General features: G+C 53.0%; 11 protein-coding genes across 11 annotated transcripts; 5 read left to right on the top strand and 6 right to left on the bottom strand.

Moving 5' to 3' along the window:
• Positions 1–238: 238 nt before the first annotated feature.
• P168DRAFT_323799 (uncharacterized protein) lies at positions 239–2165 on the bottom strand. The gene is made up of 2 exons (XM_024840736.1): positions 2080–2165; positions 239–1235 (listed from the first exon to the last, which is right to left on the bottom strand). The coding sequence occupies exons 1-2, from the start codon at positions 2125–2127 to the stop codon at positions 378–380; spliced, it is 906 nt and encodes a 301-aa protein (XP_024697319.1). The 5' UTR covers positions 2128–2165; the 3' UTR covers positions 239–377.
• Positions 2166–2407: 242 nt separating this feature from the next.
• Positions 2408–5342, top strand: P168DRAFT_247237 (DUF3405 domain-containing protein). Its single transcript, XM_024834074.1, has 2 exons — positions 2408–2546; positions 2617–5342. The coding sequence occupies exon 2, from the start codon at positions 2762–2764 to the stop codon at positions 5192–5194; it is 2433 nt and encodes an 810-aa protein (XP_024697318.1). The 5' UTR covers positions 2408–2546; positions 2617–2761; the 3' UTR covers positions 5195–5342.
• A 759-nt stretch (positions 5343–6101) lies between these two features.
• On the top strand, positions 6102–6819 carry P168DRAFT_278285 (putative cytosolic Cu/Zn superoxide dismutase; the record flags this gene model as incomplete). Its single annotated transcript, XM_024835680.1, has 2 exons — positions 6102–6351; positions 6464–6819. The coding sequence occupies 2 exons, from the start codon at positions 6102–6104 to the stop codon at positions 6817–6819; spliced, it is 606 nt and encodes a 201-aa protein (XP_024697317.1).
• Positions 6820–7132: 313 nt separating this feature from the next.
• P168DRAFT_230450 (putative quinate pathway repressor protein QutR) lies at positions 7133–9883 on the bottom strand (the record flags this gene model as incomplete). The annotated part of the gene is made up of 2 exons (XM_024833236.1): positions 7133–7387; positions 7448–9883. 2 exons carry the CDS (start codon positions 9881–9883, stop codon positions 7133–7135), a joined length of 2691 nt encoding a protein of 896 aa, XP_024697316.1.
• A 400-nt stretch (positions 9884–10283) lies between these two features.
• Positions 10284–13363, top strand: P168DRAFT_301365 (putative C6 transcription factor QutA). Its single transcript, XM_024838520.1, has 2 exons — positions 10284–13155; positions 13216–13363. The coding sequence occupies exons 1-2, from the start codon at positions 10637–10639 to the stop codon at positions 13313–13315; spliced, it is 2619 nt and encodes an 872-aa protein (XP_024697315.1). The 5' UTR covers positions 10284–10636; the 3' UTR covers positions 13316–13363.
• Positions 13364–13581: 218 nt separating this feature from the next.
• On the bottom strand, positions 13582–14046 carry P168DRAFT_314779 (type II 3-dehydroquinate dehydratase; the record flags this gene model as incomplete). The annotated part of the gene is made up of 1 exon (XM_024839832.1): positions 13582–14046. One exon carries the CDS (start codon positions 14044–14046, stop codon positions 13582–13584), a length of 465 nt encoding a protein of 154 aa, XP_024697314.1.
• A 789-nt stretch (positions 14047–14835) lies between these two features.
• P168DRAFT_314778 (inositol monophosphatase family protein) lies at positions 14836–16124 on the top strand (the record flags this gene model as incomplete). The annotated part of the gene is made up of 6 exons (XM_024839831.1): positions 14836–15013; positions 15067–15118; positions 15177–15265; positions 15336–15774; positions 15831–15962; positions 16016–16124. 6 exons carry the CDS (start codon positions 14836–14838, stop codon positions 16122–16124), a joined length of 999 nt encoding a protein of 332 aa, XP_024697313.1.
• A 180-nt stretch (positions 16125–16304) lies between these two features.
• On the bottom strand, positions 16305–17372 carry P168DRAFT_301364 (shikimate dehydrogenase family protein; the record flags this gene model as incomplete). The annotated part of the gene is made up of 1 exon (XM_024838519.1): positions 16305–17372. One exon carries the CDS (start codon positions 17370–17372, stop codon positions 16305–16307), a length of 1068 nt encoding a protein of 355 aa, XP_024697312.1.
• Positions 17373–18618: 1246 nt separating this feature from the next.
• P168DRAFT_323793 (sugar porter family MFS transporter) lies at positions 18619–20803 on the top strand (the record flags this gene model as incomplete). Its single annotated transcript, XM_024840735.1, has 5 exons — positions 18619–19224; positions 19300–19967; positions 20025–20070; positions 20119–20478; positions 20777–20803. The coding sequence occupies exons 1-5, from the start codon at positions 18688–18690 to the stop codon at positions 20801–20803; spliced, it is 1638 nt and encodes a 545-aa protein (XP_024697311.1). The 5' UTR covers positions 18619–18687.
• A 212-nt stretch (positions 20804–21015) lies between these two features.
• P168DRAFT_314775 (Gfo/Idh/MocA family protein) lies at positions 21016–21843 on the bottom strand (the record flags this gene model as incomplete). Its single annotated transcript, XM_024839830.1, has 1 exon — positions 21016–21843. One exon carries the CDS (start codon positions 21841–21843, stop codon positions 21016–21018), a length of 828 nt encoding a protein of 275 aa, XP_024697310.1.
• A 1181-nt stretch (positions 21844–23024) lies between these two features.
• On the bottom strand, positions 23025–24563 carry P168DRAFT_314774 (putative ethanolamine kinase; the record flags this gene model as incomplete). Its single annotated transcript, XM_024839829.1, has 5 exons — positions 23025–23199; positions 23251–23582; positions 23648–24117; positions 24191–24302; positions 24387–24563. The coding sequence occupies 5 exons, from the start codon at positions 24561–24563 to the stop codon at positions 23025–23027; spliced, it is 1266 nt and encodes a 421-aa protein (XP_024697309.1).
• Positions 24564–25759: the final 1196 nt, after the last annotated feature.

The following is a 25759-nucleotide window of genomic DNA, read 5'->3' as shown; positions in this document are numbered from 1 at the left end:
AATTAGCTTTTTGTGTTTTCTTCGTTCATCCCGGCGTCGATCTCAACGCATACTCCTGTTAAAACATCTTTTCCTTTTCTTTTTCCCTTTGTGTCTTTCCCCTTTCCCATTTTGCCTCTTCCCCCCTATTATTTTTTTTTATTATTTTACTTGATTTTCCTTGTGTTTTCTACTCTACTGGCAAAACTTGAATATTTACGAGCCACCGTGAACGGGTTACGTTCAAAAACGCCAATGTATTCTGATTTGAAACAACCATAGTAGACTACTATCTAGGCCATCACATTTACCACATTACCAAGCCAACTATAAAGAACAGCTGAACCCAACAAAATAAGATATAACCAGATTCATCCACACTAAACCCAGACCTAAACCTACGACCCCATTCCCATCCCCTCAGTCCAACCTAACCCATCTACACCCCCAACACCACCAACCCACCCAACATCCACAACCGTCCCGCCCCCACCCATCCCATCCCCACTAACCCACCAAGCAGCAGCACGCACAATCTCCAACACACAGCGCAGCTCATGCCCATCCCGCGGCGCATAAACCATCACAAACCCAGTTGGCACGCACCGCCCCAGCAATCCTCCCAGCCACCCGGTGTCATCATCACGAGCAAGCGGATGCCGCTGCGCCCAGCCGCGCTCGATGGCGGTGGCTACGTCTGCGGGGTGCAGTGTTAGGTGCAGGCTTCCGTCTGAGGGGTGGGCGTGGCATATTTCTTTGCCGTTGGAGGGATTGGTAGTGGTGGTGGAGGGGTTGGGTTGGAGGGGATGGATGAAGAGAGCCGTGCTGTGTTTCTCGAAGGAGGAGGTTGCTGTGTAGAGGGTGGAGTGGTTGTGTTTGGCGAGGGTGTGGAGGGCGCTTGTGAGGGCTCGACGCATGGTGTTGGTGTTGTTGTGTGTTAGTTGGCGCTGGGGGGCGATTCCGGAGATGAGGGGGCGGGGGCTGGGGCGTGTGGGGAGGGTGTGCAATGAGGTATGGAGGAGGCCGTTCGGGTTGTGGAGGGTTGAGGGGATGGGTGGTGGTGTGAGTGGGTTGCGGAGGGCGATGAGGCGGAGGAGGCTGATGCGGAGGTAGCCTGTGGGCGTGGAGGGTGTGCCGCCTGGTCCGAGGGCTAGGAAGGCGTGGTAGTCTTTGCGGATATGGTGGGTTAGGAGGAGGAGGGGGGGGAGGGAGAGGGTGAGGAGGATGAGGGGGAGGATGTTTGATGGGGGTGGGTTCTGCTTGGTGAGGGTTAGCTTTAGTATCTATGGGGGGGGGGGGGGGGGGGGTAGATGTCTATAGGGTAGTGTGGTTGAGGTAGTTATGGAGGTTGAGTGTCGTGACGGGTGTAGGTAGTAGGGTAAGCATACCATGACGAGAGGGTTTACGCTGCTATCGTGGGCAAAGTAGTTGATAGGCAGTCCGAATCAAGTATCCAACTTATCCAGCATTCGACTATTCAAGAAGGGTAGAAAGGTCAGTCTCCATCCGTGATTCCAGCGAGTTAGATAGAAATCAAGTATGATCCGGCCCAGAAGGTAGATAGGCAAATAGGAGCAATGTATGCCCGCAAGCGGATGGCTAGAGTGTCTTTGCATTGACTGTGTAGGTCAATAAAGTTGCGGAATTAGATGTGGTATTGGATCTGGTGTGTATGGTTTGACCTTCCTGTTAGGACTGACTTCTGCGGGCAATAGTTTTAAAGATAGTTTTAAAGTTGAATATGTGTTTTTGAGTGCTTGTATAGGTGGTGTACTCTACGTATGTTTAATGATATAGATATGGTTTATACTGCTGGGGGATGATCTTGTGCATTATCTGCATGATTGGGTATGCAGCTATCACCTCACATAAGCCATTACCTTGCTGTATCTCTAACAGTATGGGCAAATATATTGTAGTAAATATAACATAGATACTCATATAAGTCTGTCAAGCAAATTCATGCTGAAAGAGTGGGTGTAATCGAATTCATCCAGAAGTAACCATGATCGACCTACTATCGCCCTAGCCAGATCGGGTTGACCAGTTGGCCAACCAATTTTGGTACGAGGTACGGCCCGCTGAGATACCTTCAAGTACCTGGATATAGGCACACATTGTACCTGTTCCTTTTGTCAACAAAGACATCTGTGATCCATAACAAAAGATATCCTCTTGATAAAAACTGGGATATGTTTATTGCTTGCTATTCGGCAATGATTTCCATCAAGGCAGCATATGCCAAGCCGTAAGGTGACTAGTGGCAAGCGTTCCATCCCTTGGGCAACGCTGGCGTCGATCCAGTGATCCCCGGCCGACTAGTTGCTGGGGCGCCTTTGTTGATATCATTTTATAGATCTCTCCATCTATCCATCTCATCCACTCTCGTCCTTGGACCCCACTCGCATCTCAGAGATCGTTCATTGTTCTCTATTCATCCCATTTCATTCCATCTTCCTTTCCTATTAATCTAATCTTAATTCTTTCTTTTGTACTCTGATCTAATCAAGTAGTGAGTTGACTGCATGCTGGCCATACCATCTAGGTTGCATTGAGTTTACCAGGAGGTACGTGAGAGATCAGATCCCTTGTAATGTCTCATTACAGTCCCTTCCTCCTAACTCAGTCGCATCCCAGGACAATCCCCCTTGGTCCCTCACTCCCTGCATCCCTTGACACTTTGGATCGGTCCGTTGATCGTCCTCCTCACATACCACACCCGCTGCGTGGCATTGCTGTCGATTTTTCGGCAGTCAGCCTGTAGCCCTTGCGACGCGCAGCCATGACGCTCCCAACGGGGAGGCATTCCTCTAGCTCCGATGGCTCATTCCCATGCTCCCCGGGCGGTCGAGATGCCACAATAGACCTCGAGAAACAACACCGACCACGCAACTACCGCCGAACGAGCTACAGTTCCTTCACTTCAGCAGACAGTGGTGACGACTCGGTCACCTCGTCTTCCCCTTCGGACCAACCTATGTTGGCCCCTACAACGGTGCGCCGCACCCGCGCTGGTGTAGGCTTCTACCGCGTCCCCCATCGCATCATGAGATGGCTCTGCTTCTCGCTATTCATGGCGCTGGTCTTGTTTATTGTCACCTTGTTCCGATTCACGATCACTTCCTCTGTTAGTCCAGTTCCTCTGGAAGTACCTAATACCCCTCCGAAGCCGCCGACCTGGGAAAGCTTCCCGTTCTTAACACGATATCACGGTGGGATTCGGACCTTGGTGCCCCGCAAAGGTCAAGTCGCTGAATATCCGAACGATGAATGGGAGGCGTTGGGGTTGGATGCCAATGAGACGAAACCAGCCGTCGAGGCACGCGACAAACACCTGCCCGTGTCGAGTTCGGTTTTCAATCCTTATCCCGACTACGCCTCGCAGAAATACACTGAGAAATATGGCGAGAAGCGTGAGTGCTTCTTGGATGAGCATCGGGCGATCCACGTTCCCCAGGTTCACCATTATCCTGCGGTTCCGCGGGGTTTCCCGGACGCCGTGATGGGCTCAAACGAGATGCTGGGGATTCAAGACGATGTGTGCTTTGACCGCTTTGGCCGCTTGGGTCCCTACGGCTTAGGGTATAGCGTACGAAAAGGCGGCATCGGCGCCGGCTTGGAGGGCGACCGTGACGGCGCAGAGCGCGTCTGGGAAGAACACCCGCCCGTGGACTTTCGCAAAGTGGACTGGGCTGCTGCTCAAAGCCGCTGCCTCGATATCAACCGACATCGATTCCAGGATCTGCCGAAACCGCGGGCGAATCACTTCCTCTCGATGCCGGTGGGCACGCTGCTCACGACCAACGAGACCTCGCCAAAACTGCAGGACCGACAGGAACCGCCACGGGTTGGCAGTGAGCGTTTGCAACGGACGGCTGTCGTGATCCGCACCTGGCATGATTTCCGCTTCACCTCCGAGGACATCCTATACCTGCGTTCTTTGATCTCGGAGTTATCGCTCATGTCCGGCGGTGAATACGTGGTTCACATTCTGGTTCACGTCAAGGACGAAAACCTGCAGATCTGGTCCGACGACGAGACATACGACCGTGTCCTGAAAGACTCCCTGCCCGAAGAATTCCGCGGTTTGGGGACGCTGTGGTCCGAACGGCAAATGTCTCTCATGTACCCCGGATTGGAAGAGACAATGACCCGCGGGCTGCCCATCCACGGTGTATACCGCAGCACCTACATGCCCATGCAGTACTTTTCACACCAGCATCCCGAGTACGACTACTACTGGAACTGGGAGATGGACGCGCGGTACACAGGTCACTGGTACCAGCTTTTCGAGAAGGTCGTCGGCTGGGCAAAGGAGCAGCCGCGGAAGGGCCTCTGGGAGCGAAATGCTCGCTTCTATGTTCCCTCGGTCCACGGCTCCTGGGAGGACTTCCGCCAGATGGTCCGCGTGCAGACCGAGATCGGCACCAACAGCCCGAACAACATGTGGAGTGGAGCCAACGGTCCAACGCCCGGAGACAAAAGTCCTCACAAACAGCAGGGCGACAAGCCGATCTGGGGACCCGAGCGGCCCGACGAGCGCGACATGTTCGAAGTTGAAGGCGAGGGCATCCCCCCAACCACGGTGGACAAGGACCGATACGAATGGGGCGTCGGGGAAGACGCAGACCTGGTCGTGTTCAACCCGCTCTACGACCCAGAAGGCACCACCTGGCTCCTCCGTGACGACGTCACCGGGTACAACCGGGAGAACGGCATGCCCCCGCGGCGGACAGCCATCATCACAGCCTCGCGTCTCTCCCGCAAGCTGCTCCACACGATGCACCGCGAGACGACCCTCAAGCGGCACAGCATGTTCTCCGAGATGTGGCCCGCCACAACGGCGCTGCACCACGGGTTCAAAGCCGTGTACGTGCCGCACTCGGTGTACGTCGACCGCCGGTGGCCCACGCGGTACCTCGAGTCGGTGTTCAACGCCGGCCGCAACGGCGCGTCGGGAGGCGCGCGCACCTCCATCTTCGGCGACCGCGAGCACAACTTCCGCGGCACCACATGGTTCTACTCGGCGGGGTTCTCGCCCAATCTGTGGCGCCGGTGGCTGGGTTATAAGGTCGATAACGACGGGGGCGAGCAGGCGGAAGTGGCTGGGGAGGGGCGTATGTGTCTTCCTCCGATGCTTTTACACCCGGTGAAGGAGCTGGATATGGTAATTGATGATGGTGTTCAGCCTAGTGAGTCTACTCCTGAGGAGTAGCCACATTCTGGGCGGAGACTGCTATATGTGTGATGTGATTTTACAGTTTGATGGGCTGACCACTTACGTTTGGCAAAACGGCGTTGATCTATTCTGGACTGAGCTTGAGCATGTTGCTGGATGTTAGAGTTTTTTTTTTTTTTCCGACCTACATTATGTGTATATGAATGACTTGATGAATGATATATTCCCTTCAGTAAACTCACCAATAGGCAACAGAGAGAAGTGTATATTGTACACATAGAGTATGCTATATATAGAACAGTACAGCCTTGCATATCGAACTCATAATAACATTCCAAGATAATTGACACCGCTGCCTAGCACACAAACCCACATCCATTCTCCATAAAAGTAGCACACGAAACAATCCAATAACCTCCAATATCAACATCAATCTCAATCCCAAGCTAAACAAACCCTCTCACGAAACCCACCTCAGCCCTTAATCCAAGCCCAGGGAATTAGGGCCCGAAATAAAACCCACCGAACAAGGCTGAGTGACAAGGAAAAGTTAAAAAAAAGCCGTGGCGCCAATAGTCCCAACAACGCACACAGCCGTTCAAAGAGCACCCCGCGCCTCATTGGTTATGTCTTGACAGAAGGGCCCAACACAAGGCTGCCACTTCCCGTATGTACGGAGTAATAAGGCCCTTAATTCCAACAGAACAGGATGTGCGTACATGCCGGGGGCTGAGATATGAGGGAGGAATGTGACGGATGTTATGTTATGGCCCCTGGATTGGGATACAATCAAATATATACCCTTGACGCCCGCGCCTTTGGAATCTGGTTGTGAATGAAACAAAACAAACTTAAGCAACAAGAATAACTGAGTTCACTCTTTGAACTTTCCATATCAATATCCACATACCTAGGTGCCCAGGTATATAAGACACAGAGAAAAATGCACACCAAGTTCCTCGCAAGCAGCCTTATGGCTTTCTGCCTGTCGGCGACAGCAGCAGCAGCAGCAAAGGAATTCCCCAAAGCACCTGTCACGACGAACAACAACCCTACCGTCCAGCTCAAGGCGGAGCTGCTGGACAAAAGTAACACGACTGTTCGCGGCCAGGTTACTGCGTTTGCCTTGCCTGATACGGCTGGTATCAAGATTAATGCTCGGTTTACGGGTCTTCCTGATGGAAAGCCGTTGAGTGCGTCCCTCTCCCTTTCTCTTTCTCCCTCTCAGTTACCACAGCATGGTGTCCAAATCTACCCTACCCATAAACAAAAGAATCTCAATATACTAACAAAGCAATAAAATAGAATACCACATCCACGTCAACCCCGTCCCCGAAAACGGCGACTGCTACGCCACAGGCGGCCACCTGGATCCCTACAAGCGCACCGACACGCCCCCCTGCGACATCAACGCGCCCGAGACCTGCGAGGTCGGCGACCTCAGCGGCAAGCACGGTCCCATCTGGGCGGCTAAAGGCGAGGGCTTCGATACCTTGTACACGGACTATTTCATCTCGACTGAGGTCGGCTCGCCGGCGTTCTTTGGTGGTCGCTCGCTTGTGGTCCATGCTGCGGACAATACGAGGCTGAACTGTGGGAATTTTGAGGTTCAAGGTGGGGTTATCAGGGGGTTGGGGGACTTTCATGAGGGGGGGTATTGAATGAGTGAGTGACTGGGTTGGTTGTTCTTTGCGGTAGGGTTGGTTTAGATGGGGGGGGGTGGCGATAGGGGAGTAGCTGGTGGTTTTGCCCCGGTGGGGATAATGTTGTTTGAATTTGAATTTGTTGGCTATTTATTTGGTTGTTGGATGTTTGTTGAAATGCCATAGTTAGGCAGAAGAAATAATCACCCTATTCTGTGATGCGCCAGCGAGGCACGACAATCTATAGATGTCAGATATCATGCTAGTTGACGAGTATATTATACTCTTTTTAAATGCCCACTCCTTGCATGCCAACCATAGAGGCAATGGATCACGTCGGCTGCCCATCCAAATTCTCCAACCTGCTCTGTATGGCACTCTGGAAATACTGCCCCTCCTCCCCCTTATACTCCTGCAGCACAACAGCCCGCATCAACCGCCTAGGAGCCCTCCGCCCAGTGAAGAGCTCAAACTGCGCGAACCCTTGCTCCGGGAGCACGTCCAGCCCGTCGAGGGTGACCCAGCCGCGGTGCGAGAGGGCTCGCATTTGTTTGATTAGAGGGGAGTAGAGAGGTTTGTAGGCGAGCTATTTGTATGTTAGTTAGTATTGGGTTGAACGGTACTCTAGCTGAAGCTGGAGACATACCTCGACGACTACTCCACCAGTGGGACTCTCCAGCCACTGCGACGGGATCTCAAAGTTCGGCGCCGGCTGGTTACCAATGCTGTGCTGCGGGATGCAGGAGCAGATGACGGTTGGCTGTTTGTACTTCTCTGGCCAGGGGTCGTCTAGCGAGTGCAGGATGTGGATTCTGGCGCCCTCTGAAGACCCGTTTGCGCTGGTACTGCGGAGATTCTGTCGGTTATAGTGGTAGGCGAGTTTCTCCGCATTGGCAACCGTGCGGTTCCAGACGAAAATGTTCTGCACCCCCAGGTGAATCATGGAGTATACGGCTGCGCGAGCCATGCCGCCTGCGCCGATTACCACGCCTGTAGACGAAGGCCGGATTGCATTCGCTGGGGAGAGGCCCCTCCGGAAACAGTTGCACATGCCGATCCAGTCGGTGTTGTCTCCGTGGAGAGCCTTGATCGGCCCCGCGCGGCTTTTCTCCATGTACAGCGACGAGCCCTCCGTGTCTGTGGTGTCTGTGAATTTGCGGATGGGAATTAAAGTGTTGACAGCCCCTATGGCGCGCGCGTGGGGCGACATCGAGTGGAGGAGTGGGATGACCTCTGTCTTGTACGGTAGACTGACGCTCGTGCCTCCGAAATGGGGGTTCTCGACCAGCTCGTTGAGACCGCGCAGCGAGGACGACTGGTGGAGGTTGTATGTGTGGGGTAGTCCGGAGGCTCTGTATGCGGCGTTGTGCATCGCGGGGGATAAGCTGTATGTGATGTTTGCGCCGAAGACGAAGAACTGCATGGGGTCCAGCGCGAATGAGGTGTAGAGGGCCCCTTGCGCCTCGCGTAGCGTGATGCACGGTAGTCCCTTGGTGTGGATCTCGGGCGCGAGGGACTGGTGCACGACGGGGGTTAGGATTGGGTTGAAGCAGCATGATAGTCGGCCTAGGGAGCCGGAGTTGTATGCGATGAGAGGTAATGATGGTGTTGGAAGGGACGTGATGCGGTGGCGGAAGCGTTCGACGGAGAAATTGTCCTCTATTGATGCTGCTGGCTGGGTCAATCGGACCATGTCGCAGCCGAGCTGTTGAGCTCGTTCGTACATCGTCTGAAACTCGGCGTTGTCCCAGCCTCCGGGGCGGGATTCCAAAGCTGCGTAATGGCCGATCACTTTGCTTGATCCTTTGGAGGAGATTATCTGCATTAGAAGGGCATTGTCGTACGAAAGGTCGACGGTCAGGAACTCGGGTGCTAATCGTAAGCCGTGCTGTACTAAGTTCAGATACTGCTCGGCTGGGCGGCGTGGGTCCTCCGTTTGCTGCGCACCGGACCCGAGGTTACTATCGACATGGTAAATCAGGGGCACGACTATGTTCCGTCTGATCATGGCTACGATGTGGCTGATCCTGTCTTCATAGGTTGGATCGTCTCCGGTAGATGTCTTCCCCACGTCAACCTTCAACTCGAATGCGTCCGCAGTGGACTCCAAGTCCTCGATGTCCAAATCACGCTCGAAGAACGAAGAAATCGGCACGCTCACTGCGTAGGTGAACGTTCGCGTCTCGACTGGCTGCATTGACAGGGGGAACGACGCCAGATGATTGCTCAGATCGGTGGGGTCACCAGTAGCGAATGCGATGAAGCGGAGGAAATCCCGCTGCAGCCGTTTGAGCGTCAAGAAAGGAGTGACGGGTTGATGCCGCTGATTGACCTCTAGATCTAGTAGTGTATGAGGTCCGTCTCTGATAGTCCTTTCCGAGATATTGAAAAATTCGAAATTGGAACAGTCCCGATAGATCGGACCAGAGAGTTCCAGGAAGCGACGGATCTTGTTCGAATCCCACGCTTTAAGGTAAGATTGAATACTCTCTGGATCTCGAACGATATGGATCACCGGATGGGTTTTTGCGTACTCTCTAAGCAGCATCTGCCCACTCCGTTCCATAAATCCAGGTCCGCACACAATTACCCAACCCTCGCTATGTTCCGCCAACACCGACTCCATGACCCTCGCATCTTGACGGCGATATTCTGTCAGACCGAATGATTTTTTGAACGTGGCGCGCGAGTGTCCCGTCACATGCTGGAAGTATCGGTCTGCGTCTATCAAGCGACGTCCCGATGTGGCTGCCAGGATGACCGCCAGACTGGATTTGCCCGTGCCTCTGATTCCGATAAGAACGATGGACGAGTTCGGAGTAAATTTGCGATTGGTATGGAACGACCTCTCCAGGCTGCCCTGCGATGTACGATTGGAGTTTGTACCTCTCTGGGTTTCGGGCTCTGTAGCTGTCACGCAGAAGGACTCATCATGGGAGAGAACCCCCGCGATGCTGCGAGCACTGATTAGGGGCGTCGCGTTGTACACATCATGCCCTTGCGCGAAACGTCTTCTATTTTGCTCCTCCAATCCCTCTAACTCATGTAGCTTTCGTTTGACCGGCTTCACCAGAATGGACATGACCGGAGTTGAGACTGCGTCGTCGGTTAGATGTACATTAGAACGTCACAGGCCACGAAATGCGCAGTCGCGAAGCCTTTCGAGCCGCGAACCATGGAGAGCCGACAAAGGGCGCGTCGCATGTGTGAATGGCCGTTGATTCAAAAGAGATTGTGTCATAGCATGAGGGTTTCTGACAATCTAATCCTGTAATAAGGACAATGGAGACTTTGAAGGATGTGCTGTTGTGGGGTGTGCGAAGTATCCAAGAAACCACAATGTACCGAATCACACCACACAGCGCAGCCAAAGGAATTTGCTCTGACCTCGGCGCTTCCGCGGGGAAGTCAGACTTGTGCGGGAAAAGGCTCAGCCGGTCAGCTTGTCCATTGCCTGGCTCGAGTGTCGCGTTGTGGAGCAGTTCGGTAATTTCCCGTTCCCCACGGGGGATGCCGACGATTCAGCGGATTGATGTTGGTCATAATGGTTTTTCCCCGACTTTCCCCTCATGATTTTCTCCCAGTAATTCTCTCTGTTCACAGATCTCTATTATCATCGCTTGTCATTTGACATTTCGACACTGGTGTCTTTTGGGATCCTCAATTAATCAATGCCCTTCCGTTGACCACCTCTCTGTACCCTTACCCTAAGAGGTGGGGCCGCTCTCGATCGCATTCCTTTAGATGCGTCGCCGGCAAAACGTTCATTTCGATGGCATGATCGGAAGATGAACGTGCATCTAGAACAGTCAAGCGGGCCGTTGTACAGACGACCATGACCGGCGACACGCGCCACACCGCAAGGGGCAGCAGCAGATCCAAACGGCGATTAACAGGGGACGACGACAGCGGCAAATTGAATCGCGCTGCAGATGACTCGGTCTCGAATCCCAAACGTCAGCGAGTGTCGCGTGCTTGCGACAGCTGTCGTTCGAAGAAAGACAAGTGCGACGGCGTCAAACCGGTGTGCTCGACATGCGCTTCGTTATCGCGCCCGTGTACATACAAAGCAAATCCGAAGAAGAGGGGCCTGCCGACGGGGTATATTCGCTCGCTCGAATTACTATGGGGTCTTGTATTTTGCAAGATACAGGGGAGCGAGGATGTGGTTCGGGCGTTGTTGAAGACGGCCAATTTACCGAGTCATTTAGCGTCGATGGGTAAAGAAACGGAGGCGTCGGATACCCTCCTTTCTTCGTTCAAGAATAGCGCTATGTTGAAGGATATTGAGAAGATGATTTTATCCTTGGAACAGCCAGAAGAGGAGTTGGACAAGAGCGATCACATTCCGGGAGATAATGACTCTCCCTCTGATGCAGGGAGCAGTGCGCTGGCTTCCAACGCCCTCGAATGGCACTTGCCCCAGATACAAGTATATGAAGGAGAAGCATTGACTACATCTGGGCTTTCTCCCGCCAAAACACCGAGTACTGCATCCACTGCCAGGCTTCCTCCATGCATGACTCGTGATTGTGGCAGTCAAACCATGGATGCTGAAGTGACGATTGACCCCCCATCCCAGCTTTCACCTCTCCGAGCTGACCACCATTCAACACCACTCAAACTTCCTTCCAATGTATGGCCTTTGCTTGACATATACTTTTCCTACACACAATGCTGGTTTCCTATACTTGAGAAACATGACATACTTCGCACTGCATTTCGCCATTCTGAAGACGACGCGCCGGTCGATCCCTCATCCCCTGGTTCCGGAGATTATGCTGCTCTATGGGCCGCTTTGGCCCTTGCTTCTATTCAAGAGACATCAATCTCAAAGACTGGCGCTCGCAGTCGACTGGACTGTAATGTGTTATATACCACAGCCAAAAGCCTAATCCCTGACGAGAGTGACGCTTATGAGATCGGTCATGTGCAGGCATTATTGATCTTGTCCCTCGTGAAGTTTGGCCAACACAAGTGGATGACATCCTGGATTCTTGTAGGACAAGCTGTTCGAATTGCACGCTTTTCAGGGCTAGATTTTCTTCAGGGACAGGGCGCGAATCGAGACGGCAAGGCTTCTCCGCGTACCAAACATGTTCTCTTGGGCTGTTTTGTCCTGGAATCATTGATATCTATGCAGACTGGCCAGGTTCCCTCCATGCGGAAGGATGATGTGGCGAAAATTGGTTTGATCAACGAAGATGGCTTGGAAGAGTGGCACCCATGGGAGGACCAGACCGGCCTCCAACCAGGCGAACCATCGCGTGGTTCATTCCACAGGGGGCCTCTCCTTGCTCTAAGCACGTTCAATCGTTTGGTCTCGCTGATGTGTATTTTGAATGAACTTTGCTGTTTACGGCAAAGCCCAGCCGTCGCCCTACCACAGCTTGAGGCACTCCAGCGGCAGCTGCAATCGTGGGCGTCCGCGCTTTCGAAGAGCTACCGCGTCGATCTACAGAACCCTGCCAAAGTGGGCTCACCACATATCTTTGGCCTGGAAGTGATGCACGAGAGCGTTGCTACAATACTGAGCACCCATGTCGCCCTCCAAGAGAGCGATGGGAACAGTCTAGAGTCATCATATACGAAGGGTGCTACGGAAAGCGCCAGAAGGTTACTGCTACTGCTCCAGACCTACGTAAATAATTACAGTCTTGCAGCGACGTGTCCGACATTCGGAATGATGCTGAGTTTCAGCACCCTACAAACCACTCTTTTCTCTGAAGCTGAGCCAGAGTTAAAGAAAGAACTTCAATCTTTCTTGTCCCGCTTGTCAGCAGTATGGGCAGATCCAAAGAATACCATTCCAATTCTGACGCCCCCGGAACAACCGCCAATATCAGAAACCATGGCTCTCACAAGGACTCGAGAGGAAACTCACCCTCATGTACCCTCGGATAACTCTACTGTCATACCTCAAGCCACAACTAATATCTCCATCAATCCGTCACGAAGCACGCAAATGACGAACGAGAGCCGCAGAGACCTCGCTACCCCAGAGTCACTCATAGCCAATCTATGGATGAGAACACCGAGAAACACCGAAGGAAACATACCGTTATCTTTATCAACGCCCACGCCTTCGCTAAACGTGCATGGATCCCCAAAGGAAAGCCGCCACCGTGCATCTATATCTGAAAAACCGTCGAACGAAACGCCAATGGCTATACCCGACACAGCAACCCAATTCCACAGAAATGAACCTCAATACCCCACACCTTTCACCGAACCCAACCTTAACCTCGGCGCCTTCGTAGGCGTTGACGGATACGGATCTCTCCAAAGACAGCGAATCGCCCCTGATTTGGACGCATTGTTTGATGAGCTAGCATCCCTTGATGGGACAGAACAGTGAGCTTCCTCGTTAGAACATTATTCAAATGAGTACAAGCTAATATATGGCTGATGCAGCGCTGATAACCAGCCGGAGTTTATGCAGAATCTGGGATTCGTGCCTGATGCTGGGATTCCTGAGTTCTATCCGTATACACATCAGGTGGACCCTTCTTGATGGCCAAGCCCTGATTTTTCTGTCTTAAGCGACTGTTGAAAGATAGTGATCATGTTACCTCAGGCGAAAGTAACGTGAACTTCCATTTCCGGCCATGATTTAGTGGCGACGGAGTATTCCATACAAAGTTGGAATGCTTGTACATTTCGCAACGGTCTATTAGAGATACCCAATAAGATACTACACATTGCATCCCCCTAGCCTATTACAGAAGATAACAGTCTTCAAAAATCATAATTATAGCGACAGATGTATATGCAAAACAATCACAAAACCGCCCTCCCCTCCCTCTTCCCCCCAAATTTCCCAACCACATACTCCACCGCAACCTTATACCCAAACACCCCCAATCCAACAATGACACCCGCCGCCTTATCACTCAAATAGCTATGGCGACGCCAAGGCTCCCGCGCATGGACATTACTCACATGCAGCTCGACAAAGGGGATATCAACCGCGAGAAGCGCATCGCGGATGGCGACGGAGGTATGCGTGAAGGCGCCGGGGTTGATGATGATGGCGTCCATGTGGGTGCGGGCGGCTTGGATGCGGTCGACGATGGCGCCTTCGTGGTTGGATTGGAAGGTGATGAGCGAGGCGCCTAGTGAGGCGGCATGGGCTTTGCTGCTGCTTTCGATGTCGGTGAGGGTGGTGGTGCCGTAGGTGGTGGGTTCGCGGGTGCCGAGGAGGTTGAGGTTGGGGCCGTTTATGAGGAGGATTGAGGGGGGCATCTTATTGATTTATTGATTATTTGTTGTTTATCTTTGGTTAGAGGAGAGAGATCGGTGGGGAATTGTTCGATGTGTAGTTATTCAAGGTAGCAACGTTGTGTAGAGTAAGAGTGGATGATGATATGGAGTATTTAGGGTTGATATAGTTCTATACGTTGTTGAGTATGATATAGTTGACATTCTGTCGATTCCGCTTCCTGTTCGGATATACGAATATGCTAACTATAGGTAGAGATAGTGGCTGAATATACAGTGTCTACTTTTAGTATTACTCTGCAGAGCAAGTTACTGTTGGCCCAACCATGGTTAAGATAAACCGGATGGATATTGTAGAAGAACAGTGGAGAAGGTGGCCGGCTAAGCGTACATCCGCCATCTGATTCATACATCCGTACTGCATCACTGCGTTATAACCACTGATTATTATTTCAAAATATATTGCCATCAAGAAGAGAATGACAGAAGCTTGTAAGATACTTCTGGGCACTGCATTTGAAATAGTGTATAGCATGTCGACATCTTAATATCAATCTCGGAAAACCCCCGATTGAGTCACTCAGAACAACACCCCTAGCCATGTAAAGCGAAGTGGAGACGACTCCAGATCAGCGGCGGTTATCCACGGACGCTCAAACCTCCAGAGCGTTGATTTGCATTTCCAAGTCTGGTCTTTCCTTCCAAAGACTTGCTCAGAGCACCTCGTCTCCTTTCTCTGATTGTCGTCGCGTGATAACACCCTGCAGAGTACGATCACCGTTGAACAACACCACCGCTAGCCTGCATCTTATCATGGCCGTGACCGAGTTCTCCCAAGATCAGCTAGATGAGATCTACACCTTCGCGGTCGATCTAGGCCGCAAAGCCGGCGAGATGCTGCTGGCCAGTGTCGAGAGACGAATTGGAGACGGCGACAACCAGTTCGAGGAAAAGGACAGTTCAGTCGACATTGTGACTCAGACAGACGAAGGTTCTACACCAAAATCCGGTATCTCACACACAAACTAATAATCACTCTGGAAGATGTGGAGTCTTTCATCAAGACTGCGATCCATGATAAATATCCTGCGCACAAGTCAGTCTTTACTGTCCCTCCGCAAAAAACAACCAATCTCATTTAATGGATACCACAGATTCCTAGGAGAAGAAACATACGCCAAAAGCCAGTCGCGCGAATACCTCATCGACGAGCATCCAACATGGTGCGTCGACCCATTAGACGGTACGTCAATCCCATCTCCAATCACCAAACCCTCCCGACCAGTCAGTCAGTACCTTACAGAATCCAACAGGAACAGTCAACTTCACCCACCTCTTCCCCATGTTCTGCGTCTCCATAGCCTTCATCGTCAACCACCGCCCCCTAATCGGCGTAATCTACTCCCCCTTCCAAGACCAGCTCTTCTCATCCTGCGCCAACCGCGGCGCCTGGCTCAACGAAAAGCGCCGCCTCCCTCTCATCCGCAATCCGTCCATCCCGCCCTTACCATCCAACGCCCCCAGGCAATGCATCTTTTCCTGCGAGTGGGGCAAAGACCGCCGCGACGTTCCCGACGGAAACATGCACCGCAAGGTTGAGAGTTTCATGAACATGGCTACTGAGGCTGGTGGGCGTGATGGCAAGGGTGGCATGGTGCATGGCGTGCGGAGCCTCGGTAGCGCGACGTTGGATTTGGCGTATACTGCTATGGGGTCGTTTGATATTTGGTGGGAGGGGGGGTGTTGGGAGTGGTATGTTTTCTCCTCTTTTTTTGCGTTTTGATGAGTGGTTGATTTATATTGGATAGGGATGTTGCGGCGGGTATTGCTATTTTGCTTGAAGCGGGTGGGCTTGTCACTACGGCTAACCCTCCTGAGGATCCGATGACGGCTCCGATTGAGAATTTCAGGTTGGGGAGTCGGCTGTATCTGGCTATTCGGTATGTTTTCATATATATGTATGAGGAAACAGGATAACACTAATATGTTCAAGACCGGCTGGTCCGTCGTCGACAGAGACAGGGCGACAGTCGCAGGAGAGAACGGTGCGGGAGGTATGGCGTCGGGTGCGTGAGCTCGAGTACACGCGGCCTGGGGCGTGATCAGTAGCCTACATTGACAATCTTGGTCAAAGACTTGGCAGTTACAAAACGAATACAATGATAAAGAAAGATATGCTTTATTTGACATTTAAGAATCATTCTATCACATCAATGCTCTAGGGTATGCTATACACGAGAATCATGAGTACGTAAGGTCAGCAACAAACGCGCAAAGAAGAATCACATCTTCGACAGCTTAGGCGTCCGGTCTGCAATCGACCTGCTCACCATGTCGCGGACAGCCTGCACCAGGCCCGGTACAGCGACGATATCCCGATCAGTCCAAAGTCGCGCTTGCTCCAGACCCTGCCAGATGAGGGCTTCGGTGCCCATGATGACCTTCCAGCCGGTGGCGGACGCCAGCGCCGCGATCTCGGTGTAGGGAGTAGGGTGGTAGCACATCTCGAGGATAACGCCCTTGAAGGGTTCACCGGACTGCTGGCGCGATCCCAAAAAGGCCTGCAGGGTCTCACGGGCGCGGAGCTCCTCGGGCGTTTTGGGCGGGTAGTTCGGGATGCCGGAGACAATGGCCGCGGGCTTGTCGGCCGCCGCAGCGGATGCAGGGTCAGAGACGTGGATGAGGGGCGCCTTGGTGGAGTCGGGATTGCGCTGGTTGTCTTCCCGGAGGATAGCCTCGACCTCTGCGCTGTCGCGATTGACAATGTAGATCTTGCTAGCGCCTAGCCACTTGCGCATCACGTAGATCGCGGTGCGGGCGGTGCCGCCGCCGCCGACGATGAGGGCGGGCTTGCCGCGGAAGGGGTCCTCGGGAGTAGCTGGGGCGTTCTGCACCAGGGCTTCGCGGATGCCGATGCAGTCGGTGTTGGTGCCGACGTAGGTGCGCTTGTTTCCGGCCCCCCGGCGCACGAAGATGGTGTTGCAGGCGCCTGCTTGCTGCGCGTCTTCGGTCATCTCGTCTAGGTAAGGCATGATGGCTACCTTCCAGGGCATCGTTACAGACGACCCGACGAACTTGGGGTTGGCTCGGATTGCCGCCAGGTACTTGTCGATTGGTGGTGATTTGGTGTATGGCGGTGGGTAGGTGGCTGATTTGCCTGTGACGCTGGACAGGGGGATCTGCGTCCAGTTCAGGCCCAGCTTCTTGTAGACGGTCTGGTGCAGGGGTGGCGAGAGAGAGTTGATCAATGGGTGCCCGTATAGATAGGCTACCCCATCCAGATGGTCTGGGCAAGTAATGGGCTCTTCAAGCGGTGGTTGCGCATTGTTGGCAACCTGTGATGTGGCCATGATAGAGGGACCAATTAGGGCTGGAAGAAGTGGAAGGTGTAGAAGAATTGAGGTTGAGGGACTTGGTCAAAATGGCCTAAGGTGTGATCTTAACAATTATACAATAGCCATTAAGGGTTCCAACATTGAATGACCTCGTCTAATAAGGACAGTCCGAGTGGATGAAGTTGAAGAAACAATCAATGCTGGTTTGCGGCGGAGAAACATTTTGCTGGCCCGTGACGGCGGGTGCCTGAGGCAGCACCTCATCTCAAGTGTTCAGCCGATCTCTCTCTCTTTTCTCTTTGCCCTCGTCTACACAACTCCCATCTGTGGGTATCATTCCTTCCTGGTTGCCCCACTGACTGACATAGATCCAGCATATCAAGAATGAAACATCCGGAGTGCGATCGGAAGTTATCCGCTCCATCTACTCTTAACCACAAACTTTAGGGCCGGGGAGAACTCTTATCCCGGCCAAGCGTCCCTAAGCCTCATTAAGCTCGCTTAATAACTGACCCCCATGGGGAATGCCACAAGGATGTCAGAGCCGGGGAAGCCCTTTTCCCGGCAATTTGACACCCAATGGCCCAGGACTCGTTAGACATGCATCTCGTGGGATCCTTGACTCTTGGCTGCGAAATGCCGAAGACCCGGGGGTATCGCCCAGCCTAGGATGGTCCGTGCCGCTATTCACTCGATAACCTCGGACCTGACTGGTGAATGGTTTACTAGCTTCTTCGGTTCAACCATGCTAATGGCCTGGTTCTCCACCTCTGGCCTCCAACCTTCCTGCGTCTCCACAACCACTTCGAGAGCGGGATCGGAGAGAGACGTCCAGCTTTTGGCAGAGATTTCTTGACAAGGCGTAGCTTGGGCTGGATCTCGTGGAAGTCACCCGAGCAAGAAACTTGTACAATAATTAGGTTTCTATATCCCAGTCGCGTGCGCTGCGCTCCCTTGTGGTATAGTGTTTTCCGGCTCTGGGAGTGAGATATACGTTTTGCCGCCCCTAGTCTCTCTCCAACGACATTGGCCAGAATATTGCATGCTGGGGTTTCCTTCCCCTTCTCCCCTGTCCGCATCCTTACGCCGCTGCGTGATCCCCGGATTTTCTCTCCTGGGACTGAATTAGCGTGACGTTAAGTCACCCCATACTATTTAGACCTGGTGCCCGGTCAATCGTATGGTATTTTTCTCATTCTTTTGGTTCTTCATCTACATCTACCGTCTGAGCCTAGCGCTGTTCACAATACCCCTGTCTATACCTAGCCCTTGGAATTACATAGGAGGTCTCGATATTCGCGCCCTTCCAGGTCGGGCAAGTGCACTCAAAATGGGCGTTCTGTCGCTGGTCGAGGACCGTCCTACTCCCAAAGAGGTCTACAACTGGCGGATTTACCTCCTCGCAGCCGTCGCGTCGTTCACGTCATGTATGATCGGCTATGACAGCGCCTTCATCGGCACCACCATCCAGCTTGACTCTTTCAAGGAAGAGTTCAACTGGGACGCCATGTCCCCGGGGAAGCAAGACCTGGTGAGCGCCAACATCGTGTCGCTGTACCAGGCCGGGGCTTTCTTCGGCGCATTCTTCGCCTACCCCATTGGCCATTTCTGGGGGAGAAAGTGGGGTCTGATGTGCTCCGCCTTGATCTTCACCCTGGGCGCTGGCCTCATGCTGGGGGCCACGGGTGACCGCGGTCTCGGGCTCATCTACGGAGGACGTGTCCTTGCCGGTCTGGGGGTGGGAGCAGGCTCGAATATCACCCCTATCTATATTTCCGAGCTGGCCCCGCCTGCCATTCGGGGTCGGTTGGTCGGTGTCTACGAGCTGGGTTGGCAAATCGGTGGCCTGGTGGGCTTCTGGATCTGTGTAAGTGGGAGTCGCAAGAGTCAACAAGGCTCTGCCAAAAGCCATAACAATACATAGCTGACGGTGCTTTAACAGTATGGGGTCGATTCGACCATGCCCCCCAGCCACAAACAGTGGATTATTCCCTTTGCAGTGCAGCTCATTCCGTCAGGTCTGCTCATCTGCGGCTCCTTGTTCATCAAAGAGTCTCCGCGGTGGCTGTTCCTACGGGGCCGGCGCGAGGAGGCCATCGAAAGTCTCAGCTGGGTCCGTCAGCTCCCCGAAGACCACATCTACATGGTCGAGGAGATCGGAGCGATCGACCGCGCCCTGGAAGAGCAGCGGACCACCATGGGTCTGGGATTCTGGAAGCCGTTCATGCTGGTCTGGACCAACAAGAAGATCATGTACCGTCTGTTTGTGGGCAGCATGCTGTTCCTGTGGCAAAACGGCTCCGGCATCAACGCCATAAACTACTACAGCCCTACCGTCTTCGCCAGCATCGGCGTGAAGGGCGGCAATACCAGCCTGTTCACCACCGGTATCTTCGGCGTCGTCAAGACCGTGGTCACGTTCGTCTGGCTGCTTTGGCTGATTGACCACGTGGGCCGACGGATGCTTCTTCTGGTCGGTGCGGCCGGCGGTTCGATCTGTCTGTGGATCGTCGGTGCGTATATCAAGATCGCCGATACCAAGAATAGCGACAATACGGAGATGGATGGCGGTGGCATTATGGCCATGTTTTTCTTCTACTTGTGGACGGTGTACGTACAGCCCTTTGGATGCATTCCTAGATCTATCCCTCTAACCTACTCATACAGATTCTACACCCCCTCATGGAACGGCACCCCCTGGGTAATCAACTCCGTAAGTCCACCTACTCAACCCCAATAAACAACCACTCACATTACCCAGGAAATGTTCGAGCCCAACATCCGATCCCTAGCACAAGCCTGCGCAGCAGGCTCCAACTGGCTCTGGAACTTCCTCATCTCGCGCTTCACGCCACAAATGTTCGACAAGATGGACTACGGAGTATACTTTTTCTTCGCGACGCTGATGATCTTCTCCATCGTGTTTGTGTTCTTCTTCGTGCCGGAGACGAAGGGCGTTCCGCTTGAGAATATGGATGGTCTGTTTGAGCATAAGCCGATTTGGCGGGCTCACGGCGAAGTCATTGCTAGGCTGCGCGAGGACGAGATGCAGTTCCGGAGGGATGTTGAGGAGGCTGGGGGGTCGAAGTTGGGGTGGAGCGGGTTGAGGAGACTGTTCAGGGTAAGGGGGTGGATGGGTGAATGTGGTTGTATATATAGGTTTGGTAGTTAAATTTATGAATTGAATATACAGTCGGCATGCTGCGAGATCTGTCTCTGTCTACTAGATGTTAATCAATAACGAGATTGGCGTATGGCTTTCCCTCTCGCTGCTACACAATAATAAACTACTCCACTGTTTCCCCCCGCCACCCTCCTTCTCGCTCTCTCCTTCTCTCTGTCCATACCTATGTATATGTACTGATATACCACTCCAAACCCAGCCTAAAAAGCACCAACATCAACATCAACATCAACAGGCCCCCCCGTCCGCAACGACTCCCTAACAGCCCCACAAACAACCAAAGCCCTCAACCCCTCCTCCCCCGAACACCCCACCTCCACCCTCCCGCAAATAACATCCACAAAATGCCTCACCTGCTCATCAAACGGCTTCTTCCCCTCCTCCAGCTCAACCTCAAACCTCTCCACCCCCAACCTCTCCCCCAACCCCCCTCCCCACACCCATCATAACTCCACCGCGTCATATCCGGCACACTCAACGACGCCCGGGATCCAAAGATGCGGTAAAAATCCGCCCCACCGCCCTCCACCCGCGGAATAAGCGGGTTCTCGCCGGTCCCAGCCTCGAAGTTATGCGGGGAGGGCGTCGCGTCGCAGACGAGGAATGTGCCCACTGCGCCGGACGCGAAGCGCAGCGTGAGGGCGGCGCCTTCTTCGGTGGGGTTGGTGCGTTGCGGGGGGTTTGCTCGGCGTGCACGCGGGTGATGGGGCCGAGGAGGTAGTGGAGGATGTCGATGTCGTGGATGAGGTTTATGGGGATGACGCCGCCGCCTGTTGTGGAGGAGGCGCGCCAGGCGGTTGGGGCGGAGAAGTAGGAATCTGGTTTGAGGAGGGTCCAGAGGCCGTTTATGGCGATTATGTGGCCGAGGGAGGTGGCACTTGAGGTGAGGAGTTCCTTTGTTTTGAGCACGTAGGGGTTGAAGCGTCTGTGGTGGCCGACGAGGAGTTTGAGGTGGGCGTGTTGGGGTTGCTTTAGGAGAGAGAGGAGCTCGCGGGCTGAGGCGATGTTGTCGCTGAGGGGTTTCTCGACGAGGACGTGGATGTTGGCGAGGAGGAGTTGCTTGGTGATGGCGACGTGGGTGTGGTTGGGGGTGCAGACTATGGCGGCGTCGGGCTTGGGGATTGCTTGTAGGGTGGCTTCTATTGTTGGGTAGTAGCTTGTTCCTAGCTTTTGAGCGGTGGTTGCGGCGCTGGGGAGGGGGTCGATGAGGGCGACGAGGTCGGTGGAGGGGTTGGAGAGGATGGATTGGGCGTGTCGGGGGCCGATGAGGCCTGCGCCTACGATGATGAATTTGAGGGTCATGTTTATTTGGAGGTTTTTCTTGTGTAGTATGCTTGAAGTATAGGCTGACAAGGAAGAGAGGGAGATAGAACGCGATCAACCAACAGGGTCAATTCCATCAACTACAGACTAATGAAACATTGACAGTCATCGAAATAATCCTCTGCTCATACGCGGGTAAGTGAGGTACATGATCCACAGCGCAGGGAGAAAGCTTAGCCGGGCTGTTTTAGCCCTAAGTCTGGGTCATTTCTCCAACATCCGCTTATAGTTGAGAATGACATCAATACCAGACTCAGTAAGGATCATTTGAAAATAGAACAGAACTAGGTAGATATCACTGAAATATTCATCAGATCTAGATCACAACGCTCTGGCACTCTTGTGTCTGCCATGGTGTCTTGCTTGGGGGCATATACTCTAGATAGTGTCAGAATGGAGCTATCCTAGAATGGCATTATCGAATGGGCAGTTTATGAGACTGCCGACTCTGTTATTACTGTAGGCAGTTGTCTACTATCTAGATGGATGATCCAGCCAAGCAACTACTGATAGATGAACAGATCCATCCCGCCCACCGTACCTACTTAGAATTTCTTCAGCGTTTACGAAAAACCCCCTGCTCTATGTAGCAACATCTCAAACATCGAAGCAAGTCAACTCTACCAGAAGTATAAAAGCATGAACTGCATCATATAAATATTACGCTATGCCCTCCTGCACGCCAATAGACCAAACACCAGATCAATCCGATCAAGCCAGCCAGCCAAGTCAGTCAGTCAGTCGTTGAAGACGAGAGAACCCATACATTTAAATGCCAATGCCGTCGCTGTCGTCACTCTTGATATATCTTGTGCTTTATCTTTTCTTTTCACTTTTTTCTTCCTTCCTTTTCTTTTTTTTTATTGTCACAATTTTTTGTCTTTTAATTTTGTTATTCCGTTGGTCGTCAGGCGGCATAACGTCTCTGCTGCACATCCCCGTTCGTCAATCCGAGAGATATTGTTGAAACTCCCGTTTCACGCAAGACAGAGAAAAGCATAGGACGATCACAGTTATCAACACTGGATCGATCCTATCGCCGCGAAATGAAAGAATGTCTAGTGGTATATATAATAGGAAATTATGTGAGCGCCGTTGGGTGTGGCGTTTCGGCCCCGTCGTAAACGACGGGCTAGAGTGCACAAGCCAGAGTGCGATGTTTAAGCTTCTTGCGCCCACCGCCGCTCGCGCAGCGGCATCTCCTCCCCGGCCTGGGCTCGACTACCGTCCGTTTCACGGCGCCAGGCGTAGTATTCTCCGAGACGGTTCTCGGCGTAGGTGGCGTAGTCGAAGTCGATCTGGGAGATCTGGGCTTGGATCAGACCCCATACACCCCTATCACTATTAGCTCGGCTCATCACAACATATAGGAGAGGCTGGTTATACCAGTAGAGTCCGGGAATTCCCCGGAATCGATCCACGTCCTCGTACAGCCGGTCGACCAGGTCCGTCTGCGACGATTCGGAGATCCCCTTGTGTGAAGTGTAGCTCTTGATATATTCCGTCAAGAACTGCCGGCGCACCGCCCGGGTGGGCATCATGCCGTAGTCGCAGTCGTATCCGCCCCACTCGGCGAAATGGTTGGCGATGTCGAATGCCGCCGGGGAGGGAGTCGCGTATTCGTAGTCGATGAAATGGACCGTGGCGTCTTCCGAGTCGTTCGTCGACGGCAGCGCGATCACGTTGGCGCAGAGGAGGTCGCAATGGGCAAACACCAACTAGGAAACCATCGAGTTAATCGCGGCTCTCCTGGAACCCCTCGTGGGGAGTCTGGACTACGTACCCCGTCTTCACCTAATCCCTTTCCGTCGTCAAACTCGCCCGCTACCCGCTCCAGCTCCCCCTGCAGGCGGAGTCGCCGCTGGCGTTGGTCCTCGGAGGCGCTCGGGAGGGCGAGGATCCACTTCTGGAGAACCGTCCACATGTTGGGCCCGGGCTGGCGGGGCTTGATCAACGGGAAGTCGTGCTCCCTGGGCTGCAGATGCGGCTGGGCGTCGGTCTGCGCGTCTACTTGGGGGATGATGGGCATCGCCGCCGCAGACATGGAGGGCTCCGCCTTGCCCTTAATGGGCAACACGGCGTGCCACTGCGCGAGCCTCCGGGCCACCGGCCGCCAGATCCGCGGGGTCACCAAGTCATCGTGGGTGGCCGGACGGCCCCGGATGAAGCGGTAGAGGAGGCCATTCTGGAAGCGGGCCAGCAGGGGCGGGGCTAGGCCGTGGCGAGCCAGGAGCGCATGGGAGTTCGTTTCTCCTAAAGACAGCACAATCTACTCAGCAAGGTCGCAATGGGCAGGGAGAGGAATGGGCACCGGAGTATGGCATACTTTCGCGGTCTATGATAATCTCTGTATGGTTACCGTACGCTCTCATCAGTACTGCATCGTTGTCTATCTGCTCCTCGGACCAGCCCGATTTGCGATTGATGATTTTGAGGAGCTACCGGTGAGTATTAGCGACAAAGTCCGAGGTCGCCCGTTTTTACGAGGAAAGAGCTGCAGAGGGGCAACGCGGGAAACACACAGTGTTGGTGATCCCGTCCGTGAACCGCACGAACTCGATCTGGTTGCCTGGGCCCTCCCAATGTGGGTTTAAGGTCAGAACCAGCCTCAACGCGGAGGCGTGCGAATCCGCATGGTTATAGGACTGGGCGATATACCGAACGGAAGATAAGGCCGTCGACTCGGGTGTCGAGCCCATATCGCGGAGGGGTCAGGAATGAGCGTCAATCGATCTATTCAAGTATACTTTGCCAACAGTTAGCCAGGGGGATAACCAGTTTCTTTCACTCGGGGATCCGCTAAGCAACACCATCTTCGCAAGTTCAATGAGGAAGTTCCTTACCTATTTATCCAGTCTATGCAACGTCTGAATCAGAGCTGATCGGCGCATTAGCATTCCAGACAGCGAGTGAACGGTAACCAATAATGAATACCTAGTAACGAGTACCTTCGTACAACAAGAAAAAAAAGCCACTATGAGGGGAGGGGAGAGGGGCGGGATGAAAAGAAGAAATAGTGGTTAATAGCCCCTGTGGCGGGGAGGAGAGACGCTTGAGTATCAATGGGCGGTTGGACTCGGGGGTGTGATTGGCAGATGCGGCAGGGCGCCCCTCACTTTCTGCCTGAGTCAGCAATGATCAAGACAGGCGTTTCTTCATCTAAAATGACGACACGGACAAGATTGATATGCATGGGGGCTGTCAGAACTTAATCTCTTGCTGATTATCGTGATCTCAGGGACTGTACACCTTCGTATCTCTATATAGTAGCTAGACAGTCTATGCTGTTGTTGAATGCTACTCTAAATGAACCAATATACAGTATCTTCAGTATATTAACTACTACCAAAGACACCAGCCTAACCCAAAGCACCAAATCCACTCAACCATTCCCATGTGATCCCAACATGTGACTTTGACGCCCACTCCATCAGGCATCAACGAACCCCATCACATGACATGCCTAACCCCAGCCCTACACCCCTCCTCCCTCGGCAATCACTAGTCAGAAACCCCCCCTAGCGCGACCGCCCCAGCCCGACTACAAATAGCTCCTCTCCCCCCCCAACATTTACACTCTTTTTTTTTTCTTTCTCTATCATCAGTAGAGGTTTACATTGACCAATGTAAATTTTTAACACCGAGGTCCCTCAAAGAGGCTTGCTGAGGGTTATCCTGTTTGGAATTTTTTCTCTATGGGTTTCCCTCCGTTCCCAACTTCGAAGAGTGTCGTGCACGTTCCTTTCTCCCTAACACCATATGGCTTACATAGGGATTTCATTTCGCAAGATTTGTGCCCCATGCTCGTGAGCTGTGGAGGAGGTGCTACATTTTTTTCTACTTCATACTTTATGCTGTGTGATGTGGATTTTATTATCATTATTATCTAGATTTG

Source organism: Aspergillus campestris (genome assembly GCF_002847485.1).
Source record: "Aspergillus campestris IBT 28561 chromosome Unknown P168scaffold_1, whole genome shotgun sequence".
NCBI classification, from domain to species: Eukaryota; Fungi; Ascomycota; class Eurotiomycetes; order Eurotiales; family Aspergillaceae; genus Aspergillus; species Aspergillus campestris.
The sequence above is the reverse complement of the archived record's forward strand: the minus strand, read 5'-3'. Positions and strand labels throughout refer to the sequence as shown.